Here is a 24,869-nt window from a genome sequence, read left to right on the forward strand (position 1 = left end):
CCCCCTCATCTTTAGGTCTCTGCAGTATCTCTTGCCTAATTCTCGGGCACCTCCCACCCCATACTAACTCTCCAAATAATGATTTAAGTCTACGGAATCTAGTCCGCGGGATCCAAACCGGAGAATTATGTAAAACATACAAAACCTGTGGCATCACAACCATCTTAAGGAGATTTACTCTACCCACCACCGACAAATGCAGCTTATTCCACGCTGAGATTTTGGCACATAGTTTGGTTATTAATGGTTCAAGATTGAGCTCCTCAAATCTAGTCAGGGGGAGAGACACCTGAATCCCTAGATATTTAAATTGTGAAACCACCCTTAATTTTGTACCTTCTTCCACCGCCCTCGTACAATCCACTCCTCTATCCACCTGTAAAACACTTGATTTGTCCCAATTGATAATCAACCCTGAAATTTGCCCAAATTCTTCAATTAATGAGATTACATTCCTCAAAGGTTCCCCAGGACCCTCAAGAAAAAGCAGAATGTCGTCAGCATACAGAGCAATTTTTTCCTCCATTTTCCCATAAACAAACCCTTTTACTAACTGAGACCTTCTGATAGCCGCTGCCAGAGGCTCTACCGCTAGAGCAAACAGCAACGGGGACAACGGGCATCCCTGCCGTGTACCCCAAAATAGCTGAAAACCGTCAGACATTGCATTGTTCACCCTGATCTTAGCCACTGGAGAGGAGTACAGAAGCCTCACCCACGACACAAAGACCGGCCCAAACCCAAAGCGTCTCAGAACCGACCACAGGTATTGCCATTCTATACTATCGAAGGCTTTATGCGCATCAAGGGAAACCACCACCCTCCCCCCAGCATTTTCCGCCGGTATCTGCATATTAAGAAATAACCTTCTCAAGTTGATGGCAGTGGATTTATTAGGCATAAAGCCCGATTGGTCCGAATGGACCACCTTTTCTATCACCCTGGTCAGTCTGTTCGCCAAGGCTTTAGCCAAAATCTTAACATCTGTAGTCAAGAGTGATATTGGCCTATATGACTCCGGCAATCTTGGATTCTTATCAGGTTTAGGGATGACCACAATAATAACCTCCCTCATGGAAGCAGGCAATATTCTCCTCTCCAGTGACTCCTCAAAGACCCCCAACAATCTGGCCAACAACTCCTCAGAGAGGACACCATAGATTTCAACAGGGACACCGTCAGCCCCCGGAGCCTTCCCTCTCGCCATGGACCTCAAGGCACCTTCCAACTCCTCCACCGTAAGCGGCCCATCTAACCAATCTCTATCCTCTGCTTCTAATCTAGGTAAATTTGCGTCCTCTAAAAATCTATCAATTTCACCTTCTCTTTGCCCGGTATGTGATGCATATAGTTTGCTATAAAATCCCTTAAAGCCTTCCAAGATTTGGATCCCCTGTGTTACGATACTACCATTCTCTAATTCTAGAGCATGTACGTGTGTCGAATCCCTCTGTGCAGACGTCACCTCTGAGAGAAGGTGACCCACCTTCTCACCTTCCGCATAAAAAGCCTCTCTTTGGAAAGCTCTCGCCCTCTCTGCTTTGCGTAGATGTAGTTTCTTTACCTCTTCCTGAGCCGTTTTCATACGATTCATGGTGTCCTGTGAACGTAAACTACTCAATGCAGCCTCCGCTGCCCTCAATTCCTCCAATATCACTTTATCAGATTCCCTTGTTTGTGTTTTATGCCTAGAGATCTCTTTAGATAGTATACCCCTCAAATAAGCCTTCATGGTGTCCCAAACCACATGTTTCGCTGCACTACCATCATTAAATTTAAAGAATTCTTTTATCTCTTCCCCGATCTTCCCCATATCAATAATTTGTAACCAAAAGGGGTTTATCTTCCAACCCAATTTAACCATCCCCCCAAGGCCTTCAATTTGCAGTGTTACCACCACTGGGCTATGATCCGACACTATTCTAGGCAAATAATCCACCTCCTGCACCAACCTATCCATTTCTTCGTTACCTAGGGCCATGTCAATACGAGATAGAGAGCCATATGTTGCTGAATAGCATGAGAAACAATATGTATCAGTGTTACGCACTCTCCACAAGTCTTTCCATGCCACTTCTTTCAAATAACTACCGAACGCTGTCAAATTCCCCTCCTTCCTCAACATAGCATGCTGCCCCCTATCCCAGTGATTGTCAATGATATTGTTAACATCCCCTATTATGAGCAATGGGACTCCTCCCCACCTGCCAGATAAATTTAGGATTTCCTGTAGTTTTTTCCCCGAGAACGGTGGAGGAATATACACTGACACGACACATATCAGTCTAGCGAACACCTTACACACAAGAAATACAAACTGTCCATCACTATCTATTACCACCTCTACCTCCTCGAACGGAACACTTGTATGCACGAGGATTGACACTCCCCTGGCATAGGTCGAGAATGTCGCATGGTAGGCCTTCCTCACCCATCTTTTATGCAATATACCCGTTTTTTCTTTTACTAAGTGAGTTTCTTGAAGGCACACCAGCGAGGGTCTCTGTTTTACAATATATTCCAAAATAGCCTTACGTTTTGTATTATTGGATAGACCTCTAATATTCCAGCTCAAAATTTTAACTCTATCTCCCATCATTTTGCATAATAGTTAACCATCTCTTCCTCTTTCCATTGGTCTTCTTTACCCCCCTAAACTGGGCCCTCTTACCCAAACCTCCCCCCCAAGCCCTCATTATTACAAAATAACCCCTAACCCTACCCTTCCCTTCTCTCAATAACTTCCTCCCCCAAAACGTTATAACAGACAACGTACAATCTCCTACTCCCTCTCTGTATGAGAAAGGGGAACACACTGTCGCTATCCCAGCAGTGGCTCAAAAGCCGATACCAACCACCAGTAGATTTCCCACTATCTTCCAGTCGTTCCTCCCCCCACCCTTTAGAAACAGGATATATAAACAGTTGCGCCGCCGAACACAACCTTAGCGCATAAGAACCATACATCAAATTCTTTTAGTAGCAAATCAGTATTAACCATCAACTCGATTTTTCTCCCCCCAACCTATCACAATAGCCAGAAGACCACATTTGACCCTCCTCAGCGGGTCTTTTCTGCTCCAATACGTTTTGCATTCAAGTCCAGCCAATGTGATACTTCCTCAGGATTTTGAAAAAAGTGGACCTTGTCCATGGCCACCACACGTAACTTAGCCGGATACAGCATAGAATAAACCAGGCCCAGTTCACGTAAGCGTCTTTTAGCCTCTCCAAACTTCATCCTGAGCTTCTGTACAATTGTAGAATAATCAGGATATATAGATACTCAGTTGCCGTCGATAGACAGTTCCTCCATATTCCTGGCCCTCCTTAGCAGAATATCCCGATCTCTGTAATTTAGGATTTTAGTTAGAAAGGTCCGTGGGGCGGAGCCAGGGGGCAGAGGTCTGGTCGGCACCCGGTGAGCTCTTTCGACCGCAAAAAGTTTAGTGAGACTGTCCCCTCCAACCTTAGTTTTCAGCCATGTCTATATAAACTCAGTGGGGTTATTTCCTTCTGTCTTTTCAGGCACACCAATAATTCTCAAGTTGTTCCTGCGCGAACGATTCTCCAAATCATCAGTTTTAAGCTCCAACTCCGCTATGCGCTGGACATATTTTTTCTCTCTCTTTGCCAGTTCAGCAATCTGATCTTCCGCTCCTCCCACGCGTTCCTCCAACAATTCAACTCTCCCCTCCATCTTATGCATAGCTGAGCGAAAAGAGGCAACTTCCCCTTTAAGGTCATCCACCTGGACAGTTAGGGTTGTCAAAGCAGACTTACAGAACATTACCGCAGAAAAGATATCTTTCAGGGTCGGCTCCCCAGTCTCATCAGCACACACATTCCCCATTTGAGCAGCATATTCCGGGGTCAGCTCAGCTAACTCAGTCAGTGGGGCATTTCTCATAACTGGAACATTGCTGGGTGTCATGGGGGATCCGCTCATCCTCCCCTCTGCCTGCGCCCCAGCCTGCTCACACACCTGTTCCCCTGAGTCCGCCGCTCCACCTGTCCCCTCTCCACCGGCTCCCTGCATCAGCTGTACTGCACCTTCTGTCCTGGCAAATTGCTCCAGTCTGGCGATCACCTCCAGCCGCTTCTGATAGGCAGCGCTTGCTTTTGCCGCCTCTTCCACAGCGCTGTCGGCGCCATCTTGAGAGCGCGTGCTGCCCGCCATCCCGACCTCCTTCTGCCTCTTGCGCATCATTCTGTGGCTTCCTCGCTGTGCGGCTGGTGCCCACTGCTCCCCGGATACGCAGGGACTCCTCCACCGGTAATTGGCGTTCGGCGGCGCCTCTAATATGTCCGGATCACCGTTCGGGCAGCGGGAGTGGTCCGGCACACGTCCTCTCACATCTCCTGCTAGGCCACGCCCCCGCTCTGTCCATCATTGATCATTACAGGATTAAGGTCTGGGCTTTGACTAGGCCTCTTCAAAATATTTACACGTTTCCCCTAAAACCACTGGAGTATTGCTTTAGATGTATGCTTCGGGTCATTGTCTTGTTGGAAGATGAATATCCATCTCAGTTTACAATCACTGACAGACTGAAAAAGTTTGATCAAGGATATGTCTGTATTTCACATTGTCAATTTTTCCCTTGACTCTGACAATTTTCCCTGTCCCTGATGCTGAAAAACATCCTTACAGCATGATGCTGCCACCACGTTTCACTGTGGGGATGGTGTTCTTGGGGCGATGAACTGTGTTAGTTTGGCACCAGACATAGCATTTAACTTGGTGGCCAAAAAGTTAAAGCTTGGTCTCATCTGACTACAGCACCCTCCACCATACATTTGAGGGAGTCTTCCACATGTCTTTTTGGCAAATTCAAAAAGAGCCTTACAATTTTTGTGTGTAAGTAATGGCATTTTTGCCCACTCTTCCATAAAGGCCACTTCAATGGAGTGTACTGGTTATTGTGGTCATGACCAGGGGTGGATTAAGGGTAGCCAGGGCCCCAGGCTGTTCATACTCTGTGGGCCCCCCGGTCATGTGACAGGGTCATTATATACCTGAACCAGATTATTCCAGAAAAATAGTTGAGAGTGAAACTCCACTTCTCACCTATCACACATTAACAGTTCCCATCACCAGATCACACATATAACCGTCAGCTTTTGTTTTGGCCAAAAGATTTTTCAAGCCGCCACCATAACACGGTAGACACTTTTGGCCGCACCCTACTCTATTGTAACCTATTAAATATTTGTTAAAATATGCAATACAATTTAGGTGTATTTTTATTTATTTTTAAATTTTTAAAATTACCAATAATATCACATACAAAGAACAAATACCACCGCACCATGACCAGACCACATATTACCACCACAAAGTGACCAAATAGCACATACAAGGGACAAATGCCGCAACACCATGACCAGACAACATATTACCACCACATAGTGACTGAATGCTACAATACTGATCAGTAATAAAAAAAACACACAATACTATCACCATAAGTGCCATTATACACAGGAGGTCTGTACATAGTATGCAGTGTCTGTGTAGAGGTAATACAGTGATCACTGGTGACATTATACACAGGAGCTCTGTATATAGTATATAGTGTCAGTGTATAGGTAACACACTGACTCACCAGTGACGTCTCTAGGTGAAGTCCTTCATCTTTCATCAGCGCATACCGCCATCACTTCATCCAGCCAGGACTCATCTCTGCAGGAAATAACACAGTTATCTCGAGCTCCGCTTGCAGAACACATTACTTAATTTTTCCCAACTTCTACATTACACCACATGAAGAAAAAAAGGTGACATAGTGTCACTCTGCACAGTAACAGGACCGCCCCCCCATTTAAAACAGTATAATCAAAAAATAAAATAAATACATCACTACAGTAATAATATCCCTTACTTAGCCCCTATGGTAATAATATCCCCCATCCTGGCCCCTTGTATCTCATTCCTGGCTCCAGCCATATGTTCTCGAATCCTGCCCTCATGATTATCCATCCTTCCCCATATGATCTCCCCATCCTGCCCCTTCGGTCTCCATCTTATCCATCCTGCCCCATGATCCTGCATGATCTGTCACCAATCCTGCCCCATGTCTCCAATCATGCCCCGTATCTACATTCTGCCCATGTCTCCAATCCTGCCCCATCTGTCTCCAGTCCTGCCCCCAGTGTGTCCAGCATCTCTGCCCCCAGTGTCCAGCATCTCTGCCCCGTTTCCAGCATCTCTGCCCCCAGTGTCCAGCATCTCTGCCCCCAATGTGTCCAGCATCTCTGCCCCCAATGTGTCCAGCATCTGTGCCCCAAATGTGTCCAGCATCTGTGCCCTAAATGTGTCCAGCATCTGTGCCCCTCATGTGTCCAGCATCTCTGCCCCAATGTGTCCAGCATCTCTGCCCCCATTGTCCAACATCTCTGCCCCCAGTATCCAGCATATCTGCCCCCAATGTGTCCAGCATCTCTGCCCCCAATGTGTCCAGCATCTGTGCCCCAAATGTGTCCAGCATCTGTGCCCTAAATGTGTCCAGCATCTCTGCCCCAATGTGTCCAGCATCTCTGCCCCCAATGTGTCCAGCATCTCTGCCCCCATTGTCCAACATCTCTGCCCCCAGTATCCAGCATATCTGTCCCCAATGTGTCCAGCATCTCTGCCCCCAATGTGTCCAGCATCTGTGCCCCAAATGTGTCCAGCATCTGTGCCCTAAATGTGTCCAGCATCTCTGCCCCCTCATGTGTCCAGCATCTCTGCCCCCAATGTGTCCAGCATCTCTGCCCCCATTGTCCAACATCTCTGCCCCCAGTATCCAGCATCTCTTCCCCCAATGTGTCCAGCATCTCTGCCCCCAATGTGTCCAGCATCTGTGCCCCAAATGTGTCCAGCATCTGTGCCCCAAATGTGTCCAGCATCTCTGCCCCAATGTGTCCAGCATCTCTGCCCCCAATGTGTCCAGCATCTCTGCCCCCATTGTCCAACATCTCTGCCCCCAATATCCAGCATATCTGCCCCCAATGTGTCCAGCATCTCTGCCCCCAATGTCCAGCATCTCTGCCCCCAGTTTCAAGCATTCTGGCCCGGGTCCCCCGGATTGCTGCTCTCAATAAAATTGACCTCATTATAATCCGCCCCTGGTCATGACAGATATTCCAGTCTCTGTTTGGGAACTCTACAGCTCCTTCAGGGTTACCTTTGGTCTCTGTGCTTCCTCTCTGATTAATGCCCTTCTTGCCAGGGCTGAGAGTTTTGGTGGGTTCAGGAAGCTGGCCACAGCAGGACCAGAGATTTGGATTGAGGTCACTGGCCTCACCAGGACCAGGGATTTGGGAACAGGACACTGGCCTCACCGGGACCAGGGGACCTCACAAATACGCTACCTAATGGCTAAACTCATTGCTTGGAGACTCCCTAAGAGAGAGGGAGTATTTTATACAGGATAATGCCCAGCAATTGGCCGAGAGCCATCCAGCAGGTGAACACATTATGCTAAATCCCGACACTGAGTGTTAGTGGGAGAAGTGCACATGTTGGGGACGGTGAGTAAAGTAATAGTCTTGGCCATGGCTGCCATCAGGGCATTACTGCCCTGACATGCATATGGGGCCCGAACGAGCAGAGGGGGCCCAAATCAGGCCCGTCTCTTCTGCTCATCGGGCACCAGCGGCAGGCTTCTGCCTGTGCAGTAACTGAACCTGCATCCGAGATGCAGGTTCAGTTAAACTCTATTGCCGTGGGGACCCACACGACAATAGTTAAAGTCTGCAAGCCAATCGGAGGCTGGCAGCTGAAGTCTGCGCTCCCGTCACCGATGAGTGCGTGCCTGGACTGCGTTGAGGAAACATCGCCGCAGGAGCGAGACCAGGTAAGAAAGGTTTTTTAATTTTTATTGAAAGCGGCATGGTGGCAGGATGGGAGACACAGGGGGAATAATGGAGACACAGGGGGAAGAATGGAGATACAGGGGGAAGAATGGAGACACAGGGGGAAGTATGGAGACACGGGGAAGAATGGAGATACAGGGGGAAGAATGAAGACACAGGGAGAAGAATGAAGACACGGGGAAGAATGAAGACACAGGGGGAAGTATGGAGACATGGGGAAGAATGGAGACACAGGGGGAAGAATGGAGATGCATGGGGCAGGATGGAGACACAGGGGGCAGGATGGGAGAAACTGGGCAGGATGGGAGAAACTGGGCAGGATGGGAGACACGGGGGCAGGATGGGAGACACAGGGGGAAAGATGGAGACACAGTGGACAGGATGGAGACATGATGCAGGATGGAGAGAGATGGGGCAGGATGGAGACAGATGGTGCGGTCAGGTAAGGAGAAAGTTGTTTTTTTAATTGAAAGCGGCAAGCCGCAATATGTTTTGATGGCAAGATGGAGACAGGGGGGAAGGATGGAGATACAGGGGGCAGGATGGAGGCAGATGGGGCAGGATCATGGGGCAGAATGGAGACAGATGGGGCAGGATCATGGGGCAGGATGGAAATAGATGGGGCAGGATCATGAGGCAGGATGGAGACAGATGGAGCAGGATCATGGGGCAGGATGGAGACAGATGGGGCGGATCATGGGGCAGGATGGAGACAGATGGGGCAGGATCATGGGGCAGGATGGAGACAGATGGGGCAGGATCAAGGGGCAGGATGAAGACAGATGGGGCAGGATCATGGGGCAGGATGGAGTCAGATGGGGCAGCATCATGGGGCAGGATGAAGACAGATGGGGCAGGATCATGGGGCAGGATGGAGACAGATGGGGCAGGATCATGAGGCAGGATGGAGACAGATGGGGCAGGATCATGGGGCAGGATGGAGACAGATGAGACAGGATCATGGGGCAAGATGGAGACAGATGGGGCAGGATGGAGACAGATGGGGAAGAATCATGTGGCAGGATGGAGACAGATGGGGCAGGATCATGGGGCAGGATGGAGACAGATGTCCCCCCAAAAGAAATTCATGAGTAGATGGTTTTTGTTCATTCTACCTCGCAAAAATCAGAATAAAAAGCTATCAAAAAATGTCACGTGCCCGAAAATGATACCAATAAAAACGTCAACTCGTCCCACAAAAAAAAGACCTCACATGACTCTGTGGACCAAAATATGGAAAAATTATAGCTCTCAAAATGTGGAGATGAAAAAACACATCTTTTAGTGTGTGTCGGCTGCCAATCATAAAAATCCACTAAAAAACCCACTATAAAAGTAAATCAAACCCCCCTTCATCACCCCCTTAGTTAGGGAAAAATAATAAAATTTTAAAAAATTTATTTATTTCCATTTTCCCATTAGGGTTAGGGTTTGGGCTAAAGTTAGGGTTAGGGTTGGGGCTAAAGTTAGGATTAGGGTTGGGGCTAAAGTTAGGGTTAGGGGTGGGGCTAAAGTTATGGTTGGGGCTAAATTTAGGGTTAGGTTTGGGGCTAAAGCTAGGGTTAGGGTTGGGGCTAAAGTTAGGGTTGGGGCTAAAGTTAGGGTTTTGATTACATTTATGGTTGAGAATAGGGGTGTGGTTAGGATTATGGTTGGGATTAGGGTGTTTGGGTTAGGGTTTCAGTTAGAATTGGGGGGTTTCCACTGTTTAGGCACATCAGGTGCTCTCCAAATGCTACGTGGCGTCTGATCTCAATTCCAGCCAATTCTGCATTGAAAAAGTAAAACAGTGCTCCTTCCCTTCCGAGCTTTCCCATGCGCCCAAACAGAGGTTTACTTCAACATATGGGGTATCAGCGTACTCAGAACAAATTGGACAACAATTTTTGTGGTCCAATTTCTCCTGTTACCCTTGGGAAAATACAAAACCGGGGGCTAAAAAATAATTTTTGTGGAAAAAATTTTTTTTTTTATTTTCACGGCTCGTCGTTATAAACTGTAGTGAAACACTTGGGGGTTCAAAGTTCTCACAACACATCTAGATAAGTTCCTTGGGGGGTCTAGTTTCCAATATGGGGTCACTTGTGGGGGGTTTCTACTGTTTAGGTACATCAGGGGCTCTGCAAATGCAACGTGACGCCTGCAGAGCAATCCATCTAAGTCTGCATTCCAAACGGAGCAGACTGCCATGTACCCAGGATAAATTGGACAACTTTTGGGGTCCAATTTCTCCTGTTACCCTTGGGAAAAAACAAAACTGGGGGTTGCAAAATAATTTTTATGGAAAAAAAAAGAATTTTTATTTTCACGGCTCTGCATTATAAACTGTACTGAAACACTTGGAGGTTCAAAGTTTTCACAACACATCTAGATAAGTTCCTTAGGGGGTCTACTTTCCAAAATGGTGTCACTTGTAGGGGGTTTCAATGTTTAGGCACATCAGGGGCTCTCCAAATGCGACATGGGGTCCCATCTCAATTTCAGTCAATTTTGCATTGAAATGTCAAATGGTGCTCCTATCCTTCCGAGCTCTGCCCAAACAGTGGTTTACCCCAACATATGGGGTATCAGCGTACTCAGGATAAATTGCCCAACAACTTTTGGTGTCCAATTTCTCCTGTTACCCTTGGGAAAATGAAAAATTGGGGGCAAAAACATTATTTTTGTCAAAAAATATGATTTTTTTATTTTTACGGCTCTAAATTATAAAATTCTCTGAAGCACTTGGTGGGTCAAAGTGCTCACCACACATCTAGATAAGTTTCATAGTGGTCTACTTTCTAAAATGGTGTCACTTGTGGGAGATTTCAATGTTTAGGCACATCAGGGGCTCTCCAAACGCGACATGGCTTCCCATCTCAATTCCAGTCAATTTTGCATTGAAAAGTCAAATGGCACTCCTTCCCTTCCGAGCTCTGCCATACGCCCAAACAGTGGTTTACCCCCACAAATGGGGTATCAGCATACTCAGGACAAATTGGATAACAACTTTTGGGGTCCAATTTCTCCTGTTACCCTTGGTAAAATAAAACAAATTGGAGCTGAAATAAATTTTTTGTGAAAAAAAGTTGTGTTCATTTTTTTTTAAACATTCCAAAAATTCCTGTGAAACACCTGAAGGGATAATAAACCTCTTGAATGTGGTTTTGTGTACCTTGAGATGTTCAGTTTTTAGAATGGTGTCACACTTGGGTATTTTCTATCATATAGACCCCTCAAAGTGACTTCAAATGTGATGTGGTCCCTAAAAACAAATTGTGTTGTAAAAATGAGAAATTGCTGGTCAAATTTTAACCCTCATAACTCCTTAACAAAAAAAAAATGTTGGTTCCAAAATTGTGCTGATGCAAAGTAGACATGTGGAAAATGTTACTTTATTAAGTATTTTGTGTGTCAGTTGTAGCGCCCCCACTGCCGCAGGGCCGAGGGGTACCCGGTACCGGGCCTCTGAGTCTCTGCTCCGGGGTTGTCACGGTGGCTAGGCCCGATCCGTGACCCTGCCGAGGGGTGCACAGTGAATGATGTGACGGATGTTGATAGTGACGAGGCTATGATAGTGGTGCAGTTGTGGGGTGCAGGTCGCGGTAAATAACGAGGACACCAGGTTGCAGTCTCTTTACCTCTTTACTGAAGATCTCTGGGTCCTCAGGCCGGAATACGGTTCACCAGGCTGCGCAAGACCGGCCGGTCCAATGGCACCTCCAGAGTTCTCTTCACAGGTGGAAATCGGTGCCTTCCTTCTAGCGCTAGGTGTTGTGGTCCTTCCCTGCTGTGCTTACGGAAAGTCCCCACAACTGTTATGTCTGTTTCTTAAGTTCCCTCACAACTCAATTAGATGATGTTCTGCTAATCCTCCGTCCCTCCCTGGTGTTCTGGTTGGGACGGCACCCGTTTGACGGGTAGGCTCGGAGCTCTTCCGGGACCCTAGAGTCGCCCCTCTCCACAAGTTGCCCCCAAGACTGCATAGGTGATTTAAGTTAGACAGCCCGCCTTAGACTGACTGTCCTGCCGCTGTTTAGAGTATTGCTTGAAGCTGAATGTTATTATACTCTCTCGGCGTTCCGGCCACCGGTAGTGCGCCTCAGTAGGATGTTGCCTCGGTCTTACAGCACGACCCCTACTGGTATTTCTCCTTTGCGTGATCTCGTTTCTCACTCAGCACAATCTATCTCGCTTTCAATCCTTCCTTGGGTACCGCCGCTATACTGAGCAGGCACGGTCCCGTTACGTTCGCTCAAGTTGCCAAGCCTCTGTCAGGATCCCACCCCTGACAGCGACCCTACTGTATCTTCCCCCACAACACCCTCTGCCACAAGGTGTTGCCTGGTTCCAACCCAGTCAGCTTTCTGATCTAACTTCCTGCCTGACCCCCAGTTTACCCACTATGGTGGGGAGTGGCCTAGTGAATAGAACCCTTAGCTCCCCCCGGAGGCCCGACTGTGAAATGTATTGGTGTCTGTGATACCTGATCAGATGAACTCCTTCAGTGCCATCAGACGCACCATAGCTCCCCATAGTGGCGGAGCCACAGTACTGCAATGACCAGGACTCTGGGGCGCTGCACTCCCCCCTGGTTAAACACAGTACTCCGGGACTGGGAAGAAAACAACAATACAAGTTAGCAAAAAGACATACAGTTTTGTTGAGTGCAATAACAATAAGTGTACTTAAACAGAGCTTCCCTTTATGGGAGGTGAGGACACTTGAACGTTACAAACATGGTTAAAGGCCATAGCAACATGCTACAAATAACTCCCCTTTTTTACCCAACCGGGTATTCTACTAAGTGCAAAATTGCTGAACAATAATTTAACATTGCCTTTAAGGACATACACTCTAAATCCACTAAAGACCTTCCTATAATCACATTATAAGGTAATTTAACTTTTTCATTCTCCTTCTTTAAATCTGCAGGACCTCCTGTCCTAACGGCGCCAGACCTACTGCCTCTCCTTTCTTACAGGACCGCTCCTTTCAGCCCGAGCCTTCTGTCTTTTCAACTACTATACACAGTATAGAACATAACATACTTTCAGTTTAAGAGCACTGAGCCATCTCTGTATGGCTCCTATGAGGACTCAGGGTTTACCTTCTATCCTAATTATCTATCAACGTAATCAACCATTTTCTTTACACAACATCAAACCTTCTCATTATTTTTCTCACTAACATGCATGCTGGACACCACGTCTACCCCTACGGGCCCACTGCATCCTTCTACTATCTTTCACTTTTCCTTTTTAGAGAACATCATCAGCATTTCTTCACAATTAACTAGTTGAACACATATAACTTTCTCATGTAAACATTATCATCATTTTCTTTCGTCAAACATTATTGCTACCTATCTTAAAGCAATATAATCGTTTAAGTGCGACAAATGAACATCCCCTTTAAGAGGGGACCAAGTCTCTAGGAGGTAGCACGCCGTTTCAAGCTACCAGTCCATACTCAACAAAGGTTCCAGTGTGGTATCTTCACAAAGAGTCCTTCTTTAAGTAAAACCAGTAGGGAGCACCTTTAATAAGGTGCAAACTATGTACAAGAAGTTCGGATCATGCACTGTTCATGATTTCAGCAGTTCTGGAAACTTTGTGCAAAAACTTGGAAAAATCAAACAAAAACAAAACAATAGGGATCCCGGGTCAACAGAAGGATCCCCTTGAGAGTTAACCCTGGACGGGTTTTAGCAGCATCAGAAATCAACAAACCAACAGATAAGAACTATGTACATATTTAAAGCAGTGATGCTTACTCGTTCTTCGGGGAAGAAGGTGGTTTCCTTCCGGGCCTCACCAGACCAACGGGTCGTCCTGCTGGTTCAAGGATCGGGTCCCGCCCCAACAACGACAGGATCCCTCGCCGGGATGTTCTTTTTACCGAGGCCCCGGCACGCCCCCAAGGTACATGGTGGGTCCGGGTTCTCCGCTGCTCTTCAGGGTCAGGTTCTGCGGTTTTTCCAGCAGGAGATTTATCCTCTGATGCTCCGGCAGTGGCTTGGAGGGCGACGCACCGTTGGACGCCCCGCGCCATCCAGCCAGCCTCTCCCGTAGCCCTCCTCCATCTGGTGTAAGTTACCGCATCACCTGGCTCCAGGTCGCGAGGGAATCTTCCTCCGCAGGGCTCCACCTCCTCCCGTTCCACGTGGACTTGTAGCGGCTCCCCGATCTCTTGTATAACCCCGCGTCCATGTCGGGGGTTGAAGGAGACCACTACACCCCAGTGGGACAAGGGGACCTCTGCAACGGTGGTCAGATCAACCTGGGTTGCCGGTTGTGGTCGATCTCTCCATGCAGCCACCAAGCGCCGCAGGTGTTCAGCCTCTGGCATGAGCTTCAGGCCCTGCGTCTGCAGCGCACTTTCAGCCGCGGCCAGGTTGGAGGGAGCAGGGGACACTGGAGACAAGCAGACCTCCGTGGGCTGGCCCAGCCTAGCGATCACGCGGGCATCGGCTTCCAAGCGGGCAGCGATCCGCCGAGCCTCGGCCGCGGCCATACACTCCTCTGATGGCGGCCGGGGAGGTCGGCCCATCGTTGGCTCTGCAAGGGTCAGCTCCCGCAGTGACGGCGTACCCTGGGCCACATCGGGCTGCCCAGCCTCTCTCCGAGTCCGGTCATTCCCATGCGGTGCTTCCGGCGTCGCCATCTTTATCTCTTCTCCAGTGTCTTCTTCCCGCGGTCTCTTTCGTGGGCGGCCCCGTCTCCATGGTCTCCACCCTCCAAACAGGATCAGGAGGCGGACCTCAGCTGTTGACGGACACGTCCTCAGGACACAGAAATATTTAGACTGGGCGGCCATGGTAGTTCGCGCTCTCCAGCTTGCTTACGCCCACTCCACGCCCCTCTTCTCCTGCGCTCTCCTCAGCGCTATGATGGCGGCGAATTTTTGGCGGCAAGCGACAATCCACAGTCTTTGCAATAAAGTACAGTAAATCACAGTTCCAAGGCACACATGACCTGATTCTTCAGGCTTAAGTAGATCCTGTTCGTGACGCCAAGTTGTAGCGCCCCCACTGCCGCAGGGCCGAGGGGTACCCGGTACCGGGCCTCTGAGTCTCTGCTCCGGGGTTGTCACGGTGGCTAGGCCCGATCCATGACCCTGCCGAGGGGCGCACAGTGAATGATGTGACGGATGTTGATAGTGACGAGGCTATGATAGTGGTGCAATTGTGGGGTGCAGGTCGCGGTAAATAACGAGGACACCAGGTTGCAGTCTCTTTACCTCTTTACTGAAGATCTCTGGGTCCTCAGGCCGGAATACGGTTCACCAGGCTGCGCAAGACCGGCCGGTCCAATGGCACCTCCAGAGTTCTCTTCACAGGTGGAAATCGGTGCCTTCCTTCTAGCGCTAGGTGTTGTGGTCCTTCCCTGCTGTGCTTACGGAAAGTCCCCACAACTGTTGTGTCTGTTTCTTAAGTTCCCTCACAACTCAATTAGATGATGTTCTGCTAATCCTCCGTCCCTCCCTGGTGTTCTGGTTGCGACGGCACCCGTTTGACGGGTAGGCTCGGAGCTCTTCCGGGACCCTAGAGTCGCCCCTCTCCACAAGTTGCCCCCCAAGACTGCATAGGTGATTTAAGTTAGACAGCCCGCCTTAGACTGACTGTCCTGCCGCTGTTTAGAGTATTGCTTGAAGCTGAATGTTATTATACTCCCTCGGCGTTCCGGCCACCGGTAGTGCGCCTCAGTAGGATGTTGCCTCGGTCTTACAGCACGACCCCTACTGGTATTTCTCCTTTGCGTGATCTCGTTTCTCACTCAGCACAATCTATCTCGCTTTCAATCCTTCCTTGGGTACCGCCGCTATACTGAGCAGGCACGGTCCCGTTACGTTCGCTCAAGTTGCCAAGCCTCTGTCAGGATCCCACCCCTGACAGCGACCCTACTGTATCTTCCCCCACAACACCCTCTGCCACAAGGTGTTGCCTGGTTCCAACCCAGTCAGCTTTCTGATCTAACTTCCTGCCTGACCCCCAGTTTACCCACTTTGGTGGGGAGTGGCCTTGTGAATAGAACCCTTAGCTCCCCCCGGAGGCCCGACTGTGAAATGTATTGGTGTCTGTGATACCTGATCAGATGAACTCCTTCAGTGCCATCAGATGCACCATAGCTCCCCATAGTGGCGGAGCCACAGTACTGCAACGACCAGAACTCTGGGGCGCTGCACTTATCTCTGTGATTTAAGGGCATAAAAATTAAAAGTTGGAAAATTGCGAAATGTTCAAAATTTTCGCCAAATTTCAGTTTTTTTCACAAATAAACGCAGGTAATATCAAAGAAATGTTATGACTATCATGAAGTACAATATGTCACGAGCAAACCATGTGAGAATCATCAGGATCCATTGAAGTGCTCCAGAGTTATAACCTCATAAAGGGACAGTGGTCAGAATTTTAAAAATTGTCCCGGTCGTTAATGTGCAAACCACCCGTGGGGGTAAAGGGGTTAATGTTGATTTAAATTGATTTTATGTTTCACATTGTTATGGCAGCAGCCGTGGAAGGAGGAGCGATATGGTGATGGGATATTTTATCCCTCCGTCACATCCTTCCATTAATTGACCCGTGGAAGCGCTAGTAGGCGCGAAATGGCCGTCGTCAAGCTTCTGCCAACTCCCGTCCTCACTCCCCCCAGCCAACATGCTTTTTTACTACAAATTAAGAGCGGAATTTCTACAAAAGACTGGTGAGTGCTATCTGCTTTTCTTTGGAGGACAAATATACCTTAATTGTATTGGATATTTTAACAAATGATTAACAAGTTAGAGTAGAGTAGGGCCTGGCCAAAAGAGTCTACCTTGTCATGGTGGCGGCTTAAAAAATATTTTGGTCAAAAGCTGCTAGGTATATGTGTGATCGGGTGATGGGAACTGTTAATGTGTGATTGGTGAGAAGTGAAGTTTTTCCAAGAGAGAGTGGTGGGACTGTGGATAGTTCAAGGGCTGGAGCCTGGGTGGAGTCTAAGGGGGGACCCAAACATTTTGCCAGTATATGGCCCCAAAATTCCTAGTGGCAGCCTTGGTCTTGGCAGGAGAAGCGCTGAGTAAAATCCTGGATTTTTATGTGCGTTTTTTTTCCCTTCATGGGAATGGGTGAAAAACTCTGAGAGGACGGCCATGCTGCAGAACTAAAAACGGTTCTATAGTTCAAATCTGCAAAGAAACAATCAGCAGCGACTGCAAGAGATCTCAGAAATCTCACTCACTTTCTTCCTTCTGTAAAAGGCGCATTTTACCTGGAAAGAAAAAGGCAACAAAAATGTATTGTGTGAACAAGTCCTAAATAAGAGAATGAAAGTAACTTCTACCAATATGTCAGAGTCATAGCTAGGGGTTCAGCTCAGGAGGGTCGAGACATCTGAGTGGGCCCCTAACCCCTAATTACTACAGTGTCGCACTGTAATCGTGGGTATAAGAACCTCAGCCGATGATCCTCCAGAAACTAAAAAAAATCTCCACAAAGACCAACACAGATATTACCGCCATATTGTTACCATACAGTGGTAGATACCAGTCCTACAGAACATATAAGTGATTACTGTACAGTTAGAGATGGAGACTTACCGCTGACGTTCTTTCTGATGGAATCGTTCACTTTTCCCGTCTTTTCCATGTGGCCCAGACCAACATGATGACTTCTCCAGCCAGGACTTGGCTGTGGAGATTACAACAAAGACACGTATGAATTCTCACATTTCCTGCACTGTCCCCATCTATCCTCAACCTGCACAAACTCTTTTTATCCTGCCTGTAGCCCAATACTGAGCCGCTGCCATATGTGTCCGTATTACTGCACCTGCTGTGTGGTACAAAAGCAGGAATCCTCATACTGCTTCACATAGTAATGCCACCACTGTGCCCTTACATAGTGAAATGTCTCCTTTGTGCCCTCACAGTAGCCCAAACTCTTTACAGGTCCCCACAGTAGTCCCCACACTAATGGCCCCTACACTGTATAATGGTCCGACAGCAGTCTCCAAACTGTATAACGGCCCTTACATTATCTCCCACACTGTATAATGGCCCCCCGCAATAGCTCCCATGACTTAGATTCTGGTCTCTGTCTGTCCCTGTCTGTGGGCTGATACTTGTACAGCCCTGATATACTTAACAAAGAGCTAAATAGAAGAAAATGGAAACAGCTAGTAGGTGCGTATAGAGGCCAACATATGGGTATAGCTTCCTGAATGTGTCCAGTTAACCCCAAAAAAATACTTTTGTCTGGACAAGTCCCCAAAGAGAGGAAAGGAGGCAACCAGAAGAAAGAGGGGGAGATAGAATATTACCAATCTAAAGAAGAAAGTACACCCCCTGGTTCATCTGCTCCTCTCTTTTTCCCTTCTCCCCCTTTGGGGTCTTGTTGTCTAGACTGAGTATATGTTCAGGGGTCCGCACCCATATGTGATTTTCTATACACACCTACTTGTGTTTCTATTTTCTTCTGTCTGGCTATTTATCATACTGAATAAACTCATCCATAACTTTTTTTTTTTAATAAAAGGTTTTATAATGGGGGTTTTGTGTGTACAACCTTGGATTTACTGATATGAGATCATACAGACATTGGACTGATAGGATCCTGACCTCGGCTATAGGACTGCATTACATTACAGTATATATCCACTGCTCAAAAAAATAAAGGGAACACTTAAACAGCTGAATATAACTCCAAGTAAATCAAGCTTCTGTGAAATCAAACTGTCCACTTATGAAGCAAAACTGATTGACAATCAATTTCACATGCTGTTGTGCAAATTGAATAGGCAACAGTTGGAAATTATTGGCAATTATCAAGACACCCTCAATAAAGGAGTGGTTCTCCAGGTGGGGACCACAGACCACATCTCATCACCAATGCTTTCTGGCTGATGCTTTGGTCACTTTTGAATATTGGTTGTGCTTTCACACTCATGGTAGCATGAGACGGACTCTACAACCCACACAAGTGGCTCAGGTAGTGCAGCTCATCCAGGATGGCACATCAATGCTAGCTGTGGCAAGAAGGTTTGCAGTGTCTGTCAGGCCAGTACACCAGGAGACATGGAGGGGGCCATAGGAGGGCAACAACCCAGCAGCAGGACAGCTACCTCAGCCTTTGTGCAAGGAGGAACAGGAGGAGCAGTGCCAGAGCCCTGCAAAATGAGCTCCAGCAGGCCACAAATGTGCATGTGTCTGCACAAATGGTTAGAAACTGACTCCATGTGGATGGCCTGAGTGCCCGATGTCCACAGATGGGGGTTGTGCTCACAGCCCAACACAGTACAAGATGCTTGGCATTTGCCACAGAACACCAGGATTGGCAAATTCGCCACTGGCACCCTGTGCTCTTCACAGATGAAAGCAGGTTCACACTGAGCACATGTGACAGATGTGACAGAGTCTGGAGATGCCGTGGACAGCGATCTGCTGCCTACAACATCCTTCAGCATGACCGGTTTTGCAGTGGGTCAGTAATGGTGTGGGGTGGCATTTCTTTGGAGGGCCGCACAGCCCTCCATATGCAGGCCAGGGGTAGCCGGACTACCATTAGGTACCAAGATGAGATCCTCAGACCCCTTGTGAGACCATATGCTGGTACGGTTGGCCCTGGGTTCCTCCTAATGCAGGACAATGCCAGACCTCATGTGGCTGGAGTGTGTCAGCTGTTCCTGCAAGATGAAGGCACTGAAGCTATGGACTGGCCCGCCCGTTCCCCAGACCTGAATCCGATTTAGCACATCTGGGACATCATGTCTCGCTCCATCCACCAACGTCACGTTGCACCACAGTCTGTCCAGGAGTTGGTGGATGCTTTAGTCCAGGTCTGAGAGAAGATCACTTAGGATACCATCCGCCGCCTCATCAGGAGCATGTCCAGCTGTTGTAGGGAGGTCATACAGACACGTGGAGGCCACACACACTACTGAGCATCATTTCTGTGCCTTGAGGCATTTCCATTGAAGTTGGATCAGCCTGCAACTTCATTTTCCACTTTGATTTTGAGCATCTTTCCAACTGCAGACCTCCGTGGGATATTAGTTGTGATTTACGTAATTTTTTGGCTTTATTGTTCTCAACACATTCCACTATATAATGAATACAGATTTACAACTGGAATATTTCATTTAGTGATATCTAGGCTGGGGATTTTAGTGTTCCCTTTATTTTTTTGATCAGTGTATATATCCTATAGCCGGGGTCAGGATCCTACCAGTACAATGTCTGTATGGATCTCATATCAGTAAATCCAAGGTATATATACTAACAAGACTGTTCAGTAATATGCACCGTTAGACGTGACCCCCGGCTGCAGAACACCACAGATGAGGATATATATCTTTTTTATATATAGGAAAGAGACATATATCCTCATCTGTGGGGTCCTGCAGCTGGGACACATCTATCACTGCACATTACTGACCAGTCTTGTCTCTATCTGAGGAACCATTAAATTTATATCAGCTGCTGTTCAGTCTTTTACAGATCGGGTGATGCTCCGGCGACTCGCACTGACAGTGACCCGATCTGTTTAAAAGTTCAAGCAGCCGCCATAAATCTCACTGTGCCTGAGACTGCAGATACAGCACAAGAATCCGGCTCCTCTCCGTACACCTCGTACACACACGGCTCCGCACACCTCGTACACATATGGCTCCGCTCCGTACACCTCGTACACACACGGCTCCGCTCCGTACACCTCGTACACACACGGCTCCGCTCCGTACACACGCGGCTCTGCTCCGTACACCTCGTACACACACGGCTCTGCTCCGTACACCTCGTACACATATGGCTCCTCTCCGTACACACACGGCTCCGCTCCGCACACCTTGTACACATATGGCTCCTCTCCGTACACCTCATACACATGCGGCTCTGCTCCGTACACCTCGTACACACACGGCTCCGCGCCGTACATCTCGTACACACGCAGCTCTGCTCCGTACACCTCATACACACCCGGCTCTGCTCCGTACACCTCATACACACGCGGCTTTGCTCCATACACCTCATACACACACGGCTCCTCTCAGTACACCTTGTACACGGCTCTGCTCCGTACACCTCGTACACACGGCTCGGCTCTGCTTCGTACACCTCATACACACGCGGCTTTGCTCCATACACCTCGTACACACACGGCTCCGCTCCGTACACCTCGTACACACACGGCTCCGCTCCGTACACCTCGTACACACACGGCTCCGCTCCGTACACCTCGTACACACACGGCTCCGCTCTGTACACCTCGTACACACGGCTCTGCAACATCCACCCTGCAAACCCCTCCTGACCCCACACAGAAACTTCCCCTCATCTAGCACCATGACAACCAGCACAGCAGAGTCCTGCATACACTGAGGCCCCTGATCATGTGACCCCCTGACTCCTCCCCCCCTGTGACCTCATCCCAGGTCCTGTGCGCACAGAACAGCCATATATGTGGTGTGCGGCTCTGCAGGTGGAGGTAGGTGCTGGAGATTCCCCATTACTGGGGGCAGGGGGTGATTTTAACTCTTTGAGCACAGAGACCGGCGGTGTTTTCTGCTGCCCCTTTCTCACACTCTGAGACTGGTGGGCTCTCGCCATGTGCTCCCCCCATTGTATGGACAGAAGTGCTGCTCAGTGTGTGAGGAAAGCTGCACTAATGAGAAAATGGCCGACCAGTAACTGAGCTCCTGTCAGTCTTATTATCTCTTTCTCTGAGCTCCTCTCCGCTGATTTCTGGCCACAGACGACATTGAAGTTGAATGTGCAGGAAACAAAGAGCCTGGAAAAGGGAAAACGTGCAATAGACCCAATAGCAAAAATTATTTTAGCCCAAAATACATAAATTCGTGTAAATCCTCTCCGGTGGGCGATGCCTTTAAGCTGTATATTCACAAATATCAGGAGTCCAGTAAGCTAATGGGAGAGTGTGAGGCCTTGGTAGTGGAGGAACATGGATGATGTCGGTGTGGCTGAGACATGGTTGGGCTCTTCCCATGATCGGGCTGTAAATCTTCATACAGGAAAGGAGGAGGAATATGTCTGTACGTTCAGGGTGATATGGAAGGGAGAGATTCAATATGGGAGGAGATTGGGACAAGGGTGAAACCTTGTAGGTGGAATTACATAGGGAATTAGATGCTGAGAAAGTAATTTTTGATGTAATCCAGGGCCGGACTGGGACTAAAATTCATCCCTGGCATTTGAAGTTACACAGGCCCACTTGTCACATGGTGACTGTATAATATCTTTGTACACTTGCTGGCAGGGCCGGTTTTAGGCAAAGTGGGGCCCTAGGCAAAGTTTAAAATGGGTCCCCAAATGCTAACATATTGCACATCATACAAAAGCATTTCGGTTGTATTTACATGCGCTGAGTTCAGGCCGCTAAATGAGTTTGATCGACAATACTGAAGTTGTTCAACGCTTGTTTCCCGGCCTCTTTCCACCAGCTGAGGAATAATGATGGGACAGAACGATCGTTAATAGATCACTAACAGATCACCATACAGTATCATGTTATCAGCAGCACATCTACAGTTTACAGATGCAGCATTATACTTGTTTAGTAAAATACACCCCATAGTCCTCCATATATTATAATGTGCACCACAGTCCTCCATATAGGATAATACACTCCCTATAGTCCTCCATATATTAAAATACACTGCTCAGTCCTCCATATAGCATAATACACTCCTCATAGTGCTCCATATAGTATAGTGCACCGCCATAGTCATCCATGCAGTACAATTCACTTCCCATAGTATAATGCACCCCATAGTTCTTCATATAGTATAACGTATTCCCCATAGTCCTCGATACAGTATAATGCAGCCCACATATGGTATAATGCAGCCACCACCCTACAGAATATAATGCAGCCACCCCAGAGTATAATCCAGCCACCCCATAGAATATAATACAGCCCACCTCCCCATAATATATAATGTAGCCCCCATAGAATATAATGCAGCCCCCCATAGTATAACACAGCCTCCCCCATGGTATATAATACACCCACAATAGTATAGAACACAGCCACATAGTATATAACACGGCCTCCCCCATAGAATAGAATATACCCCCCATAGTATATAGCACAACCCACATAGCTGATAACAGCCCACGTAGCAGTATACAGCACAGCCCACGTAGTATACAGCACAGCCCACGTAGTATACAGCACAGCCCACTTAGCAGTATACAGCACCGCTCACACAGTAGTATACAGCACTGCCCACACAGTAGTATACAGCACTGCCCACACAGTAGTATACAGCACTGCCCACACAGTAGTATACAGCACTGCCCACACAGTAGTATACAGCACAGCTCAAATAGTAGTATACAGTAGAGCCCACATAGTAGTATATAGCACAGCCCACACAGTAGTATATAGCACAGCCCACACAGTAGTATATAGCACAGCCCACATAGTAGTATATAGCACTTGCCACACAGTAGTATATAGCACAGCCCACACAGTAGTATATAGCACAGCCCACACAGTAGTATACAGCACAGCCCACACAGTAGTATATAGCAGAACCCACATAGCAGTATATAGCACTGCCCACACAGTAGAATACAGCAGAGCCCACATAGTAGTATATAGCACAGCCCACACAGTAGTATACAGCAGAGTCCACATAGTAGTATTTAGCATAGCCCACATAGTAGTATACAGCACTGCCCACATAGTAGTATACCGCACATCCCACTTAGCAGTATACAGCATAGCTCACACAGTAGTATACAGCACACCCCACTTAGCAGTATACAGCACAGCCCACACAGGGGCAGGATGGAGACAGATGGAGCAGGATCAGAGGCGTAGCTAGGGTTTCAACTTAGGGGGGGCGAAACATCTGAGTGGGCCCCTAACCAGCTAACCCTGATTACAGCTACGGTTGCGCACTCTAAATGTAAATATAGGGGAACCTCAGAATATGACCCTACTGTTAATTGAAAATAAATCTATATACAAAAACGAATATTGACTTTACCACCATATTGTGACCATATGCAACTTTGATGGTCACAATACTCTGAGTGCCCCTATAACGATAATGCTTAAGTGCCCACTTAACATTTAATAATGTCCCTAAGTTCCCCCATGTACTGCTCCATTATACACAGTATGGTGAGCTTAAAGCTTCACTATACACAGTCTAAGGCCCCCACAGCTCCCCTATACACAGTATGATGATTCTATAACTCCCCTATACACCGTATGATGATTCTATAACTCCCCTATACACCGTATGATGTTCCCACTGCTCCCCTTTACACAGTATGATGTTCCCACTGCTCCCCTATAGATAGTATGAGCTCAATGCTCCCCTATACACAGTATAATGCTGACAGAACTCCACTATAGAAAGTATAATGCCCCCCCAGAGCTCCCCTATATACAGTGTAATGGGCCAACAGCTCCCATATGCACAATATGCCTTCACAGTTCCCTATACAGAGTATGATGGGCATGCAGCTCCCGTCAAACAGTATGATGTCCCCCACAGTTCCCCTGTACACAGTATGATGGGCCCACAGCTTCCTTATACACAGTATGATGGGCCTGCAGCTCCCGTCAAACAGTATGATGACCCTCACAGTTCCCCTGTACACAGTATGATGGGCCCACAGCTTCCTTATACACAGTATGATGGGCCCGCAGCTCCCTTATATACAGTATGATGGGCCCGCAGCTCCCTTATACACAGTATGATGGGCCCGCAGCTCCCTTATATACAGTATGATGGGCCTGCAGCTACCTTATACACAGAATGATTGGCCCACAGCTCCTGTATACACAGTATGATGGGCCCGCAGCTCCCTTATACACAGTATGATGGACCCGCAGCTCCCTTATACACAGTATGATGGGCCCGCAGTTCCCATAAACACAGTATGATGAGCCCACAGCTTCCTTATACACAGTATGATGGGCCCACAGCTTCCTTATACACAGTATGATGGACCCGCAGCTTCCTTATACACAGTATGATGGGCCCACAGCTCCCTTATACAGTATGATTGGC

At 47.9% G+C, this 24,869-nt stretch overlaps 2 protein-coding genes across 2 annotated transcripts in view; both read left to right on the top strand.

Moving 5' to 3' along the window:
* The window catches only part of LOC143767467 (uncharacterized), a 390,459-nt gene that overhangs the window by 260,441 nt on the left and 105,149 nt on the right, over positions 1 to 24,869 (top strand). The gene's annotated exons all lie outside the window — the stretch shown is intronic.
* LOC143767508 (uncharacterized) overlaps positions 21,265 to 24,869 on the top strand; it is a 48,895-nt gene continuing 45,290 nt past the window's right edge. Inside the window, 1 exon segment of the mRNA XM_077255903.1 lies at positions 21,265 to 21,304. Within this exon segment, the coding sequence (XP_077112018.1) occupies positions 21,278 to 21,304 (27 nt within the window). The 5' untranslated portion in view covers positions 21,265 to 21,277.

The sequence above is a fragment of the Ranitomeya variabilis genome, chromosome 4 (assembly GCF_051348905.1).
Source record: "Ranitomeya variabilis isolate aRanVar5 chromosome 4, aRanVar5.hap1, whole genome shotgun sequence".
In the NCBI taxonomy this organism is placed as follows: Eukaryota; Metazoa; Chordata; class Amphibia; order Anura; family Dendrobatidae; genus Ranitomeya; species Ranitomeya variabilis.